The 11,160-nt window shown below is 42.2% G+C and overlaps 2 protein-coding genes across 3 annotated transcripts in view; both read right to left on the reverse strand.

The window, feature by feature from the left end:
- The window catches only part of tfap2e (transcription factor AP-2 epsilon), a 12,908-nt gene extending 10,711 nt beyond the window's left edge, over nucleotides 1-2,197 (reverse strand). Inside the window, exon 1 of one of the 2 annotated variants that reach the window (XM_022747528.1) lies at nucleotides 2,159-2,197. In XM_022747528.1, the coding sequence (XP_022603249.1) occupies nucleotides 2,159-2,197 (39 nt within the window). Of the gene's footprint in view, nucleotides 1-1,279; nucleotides 1,308-2,158 lie in introns of those variants that run through there. The other variant, XM_022747527.1, reaches the window with a different exon arrangement.
- A 382-nt stretch (nucleotides 2,198-2,579) lies between these two features.
- ncdn (neurochondrin) lies at nucleotides 2,580-10,854 on the reverse strand. Its single transcript, XM_022747738.1, has 8 exons — nucleotides 10,806-10,854; nucleotides 10,373-10,596; nucleotides 8,141-9,215; nucleotides 7,114-7,283; nucleotides 6,345-6,583; nucleotides 6,004-6,219; nucleotides 5,753-5,895; nucleotides 2,580-4,033 (listed from the first exon to the last, which is right to left on the reverse strand). The coding sequence occupies exons 2-8, from the start codon at nucleotides 10,580-10,582 to the stop codon at nucleotides 3,612-3,614; spliced, it is 2,475 nt and encodes an 824-aa protein (XP_022603459.1). The 5' UTR covers nucleotides 10,583-10,596; nucleotides 10,806-10,854; the 3' UTR covers nucleotides 2,580-3,611.
- Between the last annotated feature and the right edge of the window lie 306 nt (nucleotides 10,855-11,160).

Here is an 11,160-nt window from a genome sequence, read left to right on the forward strand (position 1 = left end):
TCCATAAAGAAACGTCTTTCCGTTTTCATGAGATGGTTGGAAATAGCAGCAGCGCTTGAAGTGATGCGCACTGGCAGAAGGACGCCGTTGGCATCGCCGCTGAACAGTGTCAGAAAGGTCACGGCCACCAAGAAGCTGCACAAAGGACAGGTAATGCACAACAATAACACGTAGCTGCGGGAGGGGGGGGGGGATCCATCTGTAAATAATCTGCCATCGTGTCAACAAACACCCACTTACCCCACAACTGGAAATGAAAGAAACACGGTTCACATTCAGACTGGCAAAGCGCAGGGAACCAAATGGGATTTTATATTTGACTTTACACGTTGACCCCCTCATGTAAAAGACATGTCCGCAGCCACATTATGTGTAAAAACATGTAGTCCACTAGCCTACATTCCTGCCCACACACATCCTGGTGAAATTGGATTTTTTAAAAAGCTGGGTCACCCAAAATCAATGGTGTAGTGGTGGAACAATGTCCATTATCTGCCAGCCAAAGAGGGCCGCTGCCAGGTTAAAAGCAAGCGCACACACACACACGCGCGCACACACACACACACACACACACGCACACACACACACACACACACACACACACACACACACGACAACACTACAGCATCACACACATCATATGTCATACAACAATCACACTACGCAGGTTTGTGTCTCTCATTTTATTCCAACAAAGTTTGAAGTTACATTTAAATCTGTGAAGCACGGTGACACTCCCTTAGAAGGACGAGCCACCCTCTGTCGCGTGTCACAGTGACTGGACACTTTACTGTCAGTCGGTCTCACTTGGTGTGACACTGTGCAGACAAAGACCATCTCCGCGGACAGATGCGCGGCGCCGCTACAGTAAACTCAGTGTCAGACAGGCTCATTGGGAAGTATGAACAGCTGACACTTAGGCTTCTATTGGAGAGCAAAGAACAAGTCAGACTTAACAGAATTTAAAAAATAAATTAAGCCAAAAGAAAAAAAAATAAAAAAATAAAAAAATCACTAAGGACCATTATTGTCTCATCTATTGACACTTGGTGCCACAGGTCTAATAATGAAACAAAATCGTAGTATTTTTTCCCCTATATTTTTATTTAATGGAAGCTGGTTTTAAGTAATGATAGCAAATTATATGTATGTTTTTTAAGGTTAAGTCTACTGGCAATCCGTACAGTAAATACACTCGCTCCTAAAACTGAGTTACATTAGTGATGAACAGACCTCAGTAGTCCAAAATGCTAAAAACATGAGTCTCTTTCACACTCACCATAGCCGAATAGGTGTGGATTAACATCTGGACCACTCTGGATACCCCCCAAATGTAAAATTCAACAGGATGCGCAGGCTTCCAGCGGCTGAAAGATGTCACCAAATTCTCTCCGGGATGTAATCCAGGCTGGTTTAACGGTCCATTAAACTCAGAGGTGTTATTTACTTTTCCTTTTTCTCGCTGTTCGACGGAGCTCTTTACGCACAGATGAGAAGCTGCTGCTAGATACGCACACGCGCGCACAACACACACGGAGTCCTCCAGCCTCTCCATGAGCGCACTACTTATAGGTTTTGCGCGCACCCGGTAGAATGAGGGGAGGGGTCGACAGGGTCCACTTCTCTTAAAGAGATATATTCATTCAATTAATTCATACATACACTGTACTTTTACCGTTTTTGTTTTCCATTAAAACTCGGGTAACGAATTATATGCTACTCCAGACTTTAAGCACCAAGTGACACACAATTTTAGTGTTTTTTTATATGTTTACTTATGTAAATGTGCAAATCACATAATTGAATCAAATTTTAAACACGAATTCTCATATTTCCGACGTTTATGATAAAGGTACAGTCGTTTTTACGCACGAACATCCACGTCCTTAAATCAAAAATCCCACGAATTTCTTAGTTTTAAACTCCGACGTAATTTTTTTTTTTTTAAATACCACCTGCTGAAATCAGCAGCCTACCGATTCACTCACAGGTTGAATTATTGAGAATTTAACTATTTTCTGGATTAAGTCTCTCTTTTAACAATCCGCCATGTGCAGCCTTTCACACACTGACGATGGACTTCTACATAAAAGACCTACAGCTGCTGAAATACAAAATGTAGCGATGGATACAGAAAACTCTCTGGCGTTTCTTTTACCTGCAAAAGGTCAGTCTTCGTTCGGGATTTCCAGAGCATGGTGGTGATGGATCTCAGTGTGGGTGTCAAGCTGCAGCTGAGGGGTTAATGTGACGCGGTGGATGGAGAGGAGACGGGCTGAAGGTACAGGGAGGAGTGAGTTAGTTTTAGAGACGATGCAGGAGTTTGTATGGATGAGTAGGAGAGAAACGAGACGGGTGTTAGGGAGGGAGGGGGGTAAAGAAAAAGAAGAAGAGGGCGGGAGGTGACAGGAGTCGAGGAGGGGGGTAGCTAAAACTTTTTCATGGTTGGTACAAGGACTATAGGCTCAGGGATGAAGTGCTGTATAAGAAAACATGGCTGGCTGGTGATAACCACAAGGCAAAGGATCACAATTGTCTTTTGAATCTATTATTTTTACTGATACATGTAAATTCACAGCATAAAGTTCTGTTTTTGGCTCTGAAAAGTGGATAAGTTACAGCTAAAGAATAACGCCAACAATCTAATTCATTGTTGAACTTTCAGAAAAAAAAACATTAAAATAATCAGTTTACTTGATTTCAATCTTGATTCTTTGACAATTAATTCGAGCTTAATGAAAGGGCCGATCTAGTTATCTTAGGAGAAAAACAATGAAAACAACGACAAACTGCAAACACCGAAATGTGAACAGAGGAAAGAGTGTTAGTGATCAAGAACTTCAGATCACATTAAGTCTGACTGCGCCATCTTGTGGTAACTGAGAAAAGAGGAGACGTTTCTCTTGGATAATCTACAGTGATTGGACCATATTATCCACTATCCAGTTGGATACTGATGTTATTGCACATTATTTTAACACCTGCTTCATATTTATTCCAATGGTGAACCAGTGGAAATATTGACAGTACAGCTATGTTCAGGCTGAAATGGTCAACTGTTCAGTGGTGAAAATGGATGTCCAACGACAGCTACAAGAAAATACAGGGAAAGTAACATTGGCAACAAAGCTTACTGTTCTCTAACAAAATAATTCTTTATTAAATGCATTTACATTTTAAGCATTCGCATGTAAGAAAGAGCTTTTGTGTTTTTCAGTTCCATGGAGAGCACAGCTGTCTCAACAGGCATTTCCATTTACCTGGTTGCAAATGAATTGCTGCCCACTGCTCTGATTTATGACTGAATAAAAGGGGTTTTCAGTCTCATTATGTTGTATATAATTAGACTGATTACAGTGAAAAACATGATACACAGAAACACGTAATTTTCACTCTTTTCTATGTGGGCTTTGGCATCTTGGGCTTTTCATCTTATTACAAAAAAGCCTGAGGACACATTATCCATGTCAGATTGGTACAACTAATAAACACACCAGTTTGGCTTCATTAATAGCTGTGCTTTTTATTTCCAGAGTGCAACTTTAATTTCAACTCTGCAAGTTAAAATTACTCCATCAAAGAGCACATTGTCCATTGGCAGCAGCTTGGTTTCACTTCACTCGCACCGACTTCTTCAGGTTCCTCATACAGCTCAAAGCTCCTTTATCATTTCTCATCATCATGTCTCCAATCTCCTGCTTACAGACCGGGCACTGCTCCGCGATGGCACACAGAGCTTCCTCTAGCGCCTCCTGTGTGTGCTGGTCAGGTAGTGCGCTACACTGATCCAGCATGGTGAGTGTGTGTTTGAGCCAACCTTCCTCTCTGACCAGGGTGGTGATCCAGGGCTGAGCATGGATGCTGCCTCCCAGAGCTTGCAAGCCCAACCTCCATAGCTCTGCTGCATCATCCCAGCTTTCCTCCCAGCTGACGCTCACATTAACCAAGCCGGGGCTGGAGCCAGAGTCCAGGGCACTGCGGAGGAACCGGAGAGCTGAGGAGAAGAACCGCCTCTGGCCTGCTTCCACTGACCCTGGAGAAACAAAGAAGCATGGGTTGTTAGTGGAGTCTAAAACTACCAATAACTGATATTTTGTGGTTATATTTATGTTTAAAATGTTATTAAAGAGGAACAGTCAGGAACATATTTCCAAATATAAAAGTACAATTTACAATTCACAATTTACAGCCATAGCTGCATTAATTGATTTTGGCCACTAGGGGACAAAAAACACCAGAATAAGCTGATAAATACAGTGCAAAGCCACCACTGTATCCCTGTCTAATAAAATTCTCTTGACAAACATATTGGCTAACATTACCTACTTTCACACTGCGCTGACACAGCAAGATTACACCACGTTCACTGTTACTGACTACAACTAGCTTTGTTGTTTAAAGCACTGAGAAAAATATCTTGGTCCCTCTAGATGCTCAACAGTGTTTTCCAGCTATTTGTCAGTTTTTCCTGCCCAACATCAAACAGCTGCCTACAAATGTTGATATGAGTGCCTCAGGACATACCAACCAAAACAATGAGTTAATATGAGTTTAAGAGCTTGTTGGCACTACAAGTGACTCCTTTCACAGTATTGAGTCAACAGACGCATTGATCAATGAAGGTCAGTCAACATGAATTAAGGTTTCAAGAGTACATAACAGTAATGTTTACAGCCCCACTCTGCATCTATAGCAGCATTTCTGCCCACCTAGAGCACTCATGATCTGCATTCCCATACGCGTTCTTCCAAAGCAGTTATATAAGGGAACGCACAAGGGTAACTAATGACATTAGTAATGGCTGCATTCTATTTAGGTTTACCAGTTTCCACAGCCCTGGTATGGGCCTTTTTCACAGAGCACATTTTGACAGGTCACAGTAGGAAAAGCAGAGGTGTTAATAATCTAATTTATGATCACTGATTTTCATTTAACTGCTTCGCTTTGAGGGTCCTCATACTGTGAATGTTCTCTCAGTTTCTTACTGAGACACTTGAACACACACAGAGCCATCATTAATGTTATTAGTAACACCTGTGCTTTTCCTGCTATAAGTCAAAACGTCTGCTGTGAAAAAGGTGTATCAAACAAGCGTTGGAACTTGAAACTGTATCAACAACACTGGAAGAGAAATACAAAAACCATGATTAAAATAAAATTGGAGGTTGGCTCTCTTATATTGTAGAATTACTGGAAGTGGAAGTCACATGACTCCTGGATTGGGCATCACAGGAGCACATTCCCTGGAAGCAGGCACAGGGGTGCTGATTGGGCAGCTGACTCAGGTGCATCCATTCTATTTGATATTCCAAGTCATGTTTACTTTGTCATGGTACAGTTAGATTAATACAGTACAGTACGTCTAATCTCTTTAGTTGATTGTGACATGATTATGATCTGTTAAAGTAGGGACATATCTATGTGCTGTTGTTCATTGATTGTATAAGTGTATCTAAGATAATGTGATAGAATTTGATCTGTATGTTTTCTTTCAATTGTAACTGTACCTTACTCTGACTGAAGTGAAAGAGAATACATGTTTTCAGATGAAACCTGCTGTTTGTTTTTCCTTCTGCAGCTCATATCAATTAAATCAAGTCCAGTGTATTGGTTTAGAACCATTTATATGAATTTATATACAGACTCATAACATGATAAAAATAGAACAGAGAGTATTTGAATGTAATTAACCACTGACAAGGTTGAATGTCGTGCCAAATAAAATGGTATGAATAAACATAACCAGTTTCACCTGAAGGAGCGGATTTGAGTCTGCCAATCATAAGTCCCAAAGTGCAGTAATTTGCTGCTAGAACCAGGAGGCGGGGTTTATGCACCAAAACTGGAAGTGCTTCACTCAGAAGAGCCTCAAGAGTTCTGAAACACTGGTCCTTCCTAGAAAACAGAGAAACAAAAAAAGTTTGAAATCACAGTATGACTTAATTCTCTCCAAATAGCCTGCAGGCTTCAGTCGAGCATTTCACTTGTGCACCAGCTATGTACCTGACTCTCTCTGGTTCTGTGACAGTAAAGTTGAGGAGGGCTGAGCAGGCCGTCTCCATGCTGGGATCCCTGGCTGACACCACCCCACTTTTCCCCTTGAGGGAAATCCAGCTCTGGGACAGAAAGTTCACTAGTAGAGCTGGGGTGTCGAGTGTGAGCAGCACCTTCCTGGGACCTTCCTCTGCTGACAGGTGACACAGAGCTGGGAGCAGATACCTGGAGAGAGGAAGATGTTTTCTTGAAAGCCAGCCATGGGACACAAGACCAGTAAAAACTCCCCTTGGATGTGTTGTTGTACTTCTAGCATTATGATTCCCTGTGACTTGTATTGTCATCTTTACCTCAGAGGCTCTTTGCCCGTCCAGGCCTTTCTCTCCTCAGAGACGGATATCTCGGCCATCCAGTCAGAGAGGCCCTGCTCTGAGCTCTCACCCTGCAGGTGGCTCCGGGAGTAGCCGATCAGGAAAGGCAGCAATCCAGTAACTTCCTCCTTCAGACAGGAAGTCTCCTCAGCCAGCCATGAGCACAGAGAACGGAATGTGGCGAAAATGAAAGGGTCACCATATCGACTCTGATCGACCTACGAGAACAGGAAGTGAAGAGGAGGAGTGTTTTAGTAACTAAACTCTGAGGAGGCTTGTGGTTTTACAGTACAAAGAACCATTATTGTTACTGGACAAATCTTAATGTGAATAAAACCTTTTGCTACTCTCTCTCCTCAACTGGTATAACACAAAAGTATGTTAATATATGACAAGTTCATGAATTGTTTTACACTTATACTTTCAAAACCTTCCTTGTCTGCCAAAATCTTTCATTTGTCCTTTTTTCCCCCTGGCACTGCATATTTGCCTGCTTATAGGAAGAGCTGTAAATAACAGTTTCACTATCAATGAATCTGCCATTGCATTAACTGGTTCATTTTTTGGTCTATAAAACATCAGGAAACAGTGAAACCGTCCATTACAGTGTCCTGGATGTCAGAGTGATGTTATCGAATGTCTTGTTTTTTCCCCAGTCAACAGTCAAAAACTTCACTGTAAAATAAGAGAAACGAAAGCAGTAAATTCTCACACTTGAGAGGCTGTGACTAGGGAATGGGAATCTCACCTGTTGCAGGTGGTACACTACAGCAGAGAAGGCCTCCTCCAGCACCCCGAGGACCTGCCTGCTCTGCTGCAGACTGAGTGACGAGATGGAGCTGTGAGAAGGTGCAGCGGTTTGTGACAATCCCGGACTGCAGGCCTGCTCTATGGCAGCTTCCATGATTCGGTAACAGCCTGAGAATGAGAAGAGGACGTTTAAATAAAAAAGGAGGTTAATCATGTTTAATTAGATATAACTTGCATGATTTCACAACCCTACTTTACTACATGTTTTAAATAAACAAAGGAAAGGGGTTGCATACCACTGAGGACACCAAGGTCATGTCCTCAGTACTGTTTTGGGAAATGTACGTCTTAAATAACCTGAGAAGGACTTTACATTCTACAATTACACAAGTCAGATTCAGGATCCTTAAACCTGATTATTTTAGGCGAAGAACATAAATTGAAATGAAATTATTTCAAATCTCTGCACCAGAACTTTATTTCTGGCACTGTCCAGAGGGCTTTAGAATAGCATTTAGACAATCATGTCTGGAAATAAAATCTCCTAAAAATATATTTTATAACATTCAAATTAATATATAAAATATGGGAAAAGAAAATGTCAACAACTTCTGTGGTAGCCAGTCAAAACTTTCATGGGAGATTACACCGGCTTTGACTTGGACTCTAAGCCCTGCGATTACTAAAACCTTAACTACCTTGACTATGGCCATAAACATGTACATTTAAAATAAGAAAATGGCAGAGGAAGCAGTGTGGGGTAGATATTTTATCTTCCTCAGGTGAGCAGTTTTACTACTTATCACTGTTTTGCTCCATGAAGGAAGATGATAAGAGGTTATAATTTCACCTGTGTTTTTACAATGAAGTTGTGCACTGTTTTGTCTGAAATGTAGCCCATGACCCAAGGGGGAGCTACTTTATATTTTTGTTGTGTGTCTCGATGTCAAACAGCTGCGCATAGATAGTTTGTGAGAAGCTGAACTATTCAGAATTGGCAGATGCTGTAACAACAAATAAACTACCTGTGAGTGTGTGCTGCAGCTCTGGGCTCAGCTCGTTACCAGGCGGTTCCTCCAGGCCCATTCTGACCTCCACACAGGCCCGGTTCACCATTAAGCAGCAGAACTTTGGTGGTCCCACCATCTCCCACCCATACAAATCCAGCAGACATGCACTGAGGACCAGGATCGTCCCAATCTGCCTCGGTGTCAATTTAGCCTGCATCATGGGTCTCAATACCCCCCACACACGGCTCACAGCTCCCTTCAGTTCTTCACTTTCTACTGCCACTCCTATTGGTGGGAGAAACTGCACCAACTGGGAACACATGTCCAGCCTCGCCTGGTCTTTGGACAGGCAGAAGTCTTTAGAGAGCCTGACCAACAGAGTGAGGAGTTCTGCAGGGTGTTTACTCCACACTTTGTCCTTGGTTTTACCTGATAGGAGACAACCAAGCAAGGCAAGCCCCTTCTCATGGCTGAAAGTCTGGTTTTGTTCCACTGCTTGACACAGAGCAGGAACAGCACCCCTGCTCAGCAGCTGGTCAGGACCCCTCGGTAAAGCACACACAGCTGTCAGAACCTGGTAACAGTCAGCAGCCATGGCCTCATCGAGACTGTCAGATGGTGAGGTTTCTTTAGATGGAGATACTCCGTTCGATGTACTGCCATCATCCCCCTTTTGCTTGCTGGTCTTGCTCTCTTCTGCTGATTTTGCCACATTGGCAGGATTACTTTCTGGGCTTGAACTCTCTGCTGATTTTACTTTACTATCTGGACTCTGGTCCATCTCACCAGCTTGGGTCTGTTCCTGGGCAGCCTGTTTCTGCTGGTTTGACACGGGACCATTTGCTAAAATGCCCAGCAGGAGCGGAATGGTTGTGAGGAGCTGGGGATGGGAGGCCATGTCTGGGTCTGTGCTCAGGGCAGCCAACAGAGCTGTGCCCAATGAAAGGAGTTCATGTGGGGGTAAGCCAGAGTTCTCATTCCCTCTGACCGCTGTCACCAAAAGCCGAGCTGGAAGGTTGAGCCCCACTGCCTCAAAGATGCGTCTCAAGGTGGGTTTGTCTAGTTGGCTTGCTGGGCACAAACGAGTGATCTAAGACAGAGAGAGGAAAACAACAACCTAAATCATGGCTACAAAGTACAGGCCTGTTGGTTGTGGGGACTGAAGCACCAAGTTTTCAGACACTGGGCTCTGTAATTGTATTTGGGTATTTAAAAAACATATATTTTCTCAATTACCTCTAGTGTTATTGAACCATCACTTAGGTTTTATCTTCCCAGGTTTGGAGATATACCTCTGTTGTGTTCTGCCTCCATCCCAATACAATGAATGCGAGTGGAATTTCATTTATGGTGCTCACAGCATTGAACAGTCACACCTATTTCCAGAAACAGTGTCCCTCTTACTCTGAATAATCCACATTTGCAACAATTTTCATATGGACTATTTCTGCAGTTATTCACAGCAAGGTGTATTCAAAGTAACAGGGACATAGTTTCTGAAAAGACTTGTTAGTCTTGTTTTTTTTTTTATTGGAAGGGAAATCCCAGAAACGGGTATCTCAAAACCTGGGCAGATAAAACCACAACTAGTGCATTATCATTATTAATCAACATTTTTCCTGTAATTACATATTAGTATTACAGGCAATAGAGTAGCCTGGTTATGATCCTATTTTTGGAGTATCCTAGCTATATGTTTGCTTATGTAAAAAGCACATCCTCGTTACTAGTTTGATTGAAAACATAATGCTGTAGCATATAAACACCATATCCAGGTTTCTGATCATACTTTGCCATGTTTACAGGTGTGTCCTCAACCCATGATACATATTTTTTTAGTAAGTAAATCTAAAAATATCAGAGTAAATCATTTTTGGTTAATCTATACCCTGAAATGAAAATGAAGTCTCATTTGGGTAATACAGAGGATAAACTTTTTCCTTGCTTTGTCTTAAATTACTAGTGATCATAGGGAGAAGTTAAGTACAGCAGAGTGGTAACTGGAGGAGTATACAGCTAGAAACCAACCTGGTTTCACACTCAACTGCAAACCAGTCAGTCACTTCAAGGACACAGATGATCAAAAACGTGGCTACTAACATTATTAGAATCACGTACGCACAAATATGAAAAGTCAAGTTTCTCTATGATTTAAACACCCTCCTGAATATGATTAAAACCAGGGTAAATACTACTCAATAGGGGCAGTGGTATTTCTGAGTTACTTCACTGAATATATTTACTTACCAACAGAAGAGCAGCCAATGTTTGACTGTCATTTTTAGCATTCCTGAGAGCATGAAGACACCTCTCCAACACCTCTCTCTGGGTATCAGTCAAACCACCTTCACCTCCTGCATCCCTCTCTGTGCCTCCTCCACCCTCTCCTCCTCCCTGCTCCTCTTTTCCAGGAGGCTGGCTACTCACGACGGGTGTAACGTCGGCACTATCAGCCATTATGACCTTGGTGACTATGTAACCAAGAGAGAAATAAAAAGTAGCGTTAAGCAAGCTTAAAAAAAATATTTTAAAATCATGTTATTAGCTCTACAACATTGAGAGCAACGGGAGTAGCCTAATTTAATGATGTCCAGTTGGTTTGCTAAGTCCTTCTAAATAACCGTTTGTGAGAATTTAAGATTTTGAATTTGAATTTGTTAACGTTCATAAAATAACTTACTTTATACGCAGCCCGCTCACGCGCGACAGCAGCTCGTGAGCACTCCCGGGAAGTAGGCTGTCAAAATAAAGCTTCAACAAACCAATGAGAACAGTCCACAAATGTTAGTGAACCAATCACAATGGAGATAGTTGGAAGGCGGAGACGCCATTTTGGTCCATGTTGCAACGTCAGAGAAGCGACGCTACTTTATGTTTGAGGTCAAGAAAGTAGATTTTACTCGTTTCCTGGTTTGTAGCACTAAAATATAACATGGAAGTGACTAATTTTTAGCGGGATAACTGTTTATGTTAAGCTCAACCTGTTCGACAATGATAGCTGGTCAGCAGGTGGCGCACGGCGGAAGTAGTCCGAT

Source organism: Seriola dumerili, unplaced genomic scaffold, assembly GCF_002260705.1.
Source record: "Seriola dumerili isolate Sdu_G_001 unplaced genomic scaffold, Sdu_1.0 BDQW01000110.1, whole genome shotgun sequence".
NCBI classification, from domain to species: domain Eukaryota; kingdom Metazoa; phylum Chordata; class Actinopteri; order Carangiformes; family Carangidae; genus Seriola; species Seriola dumerili.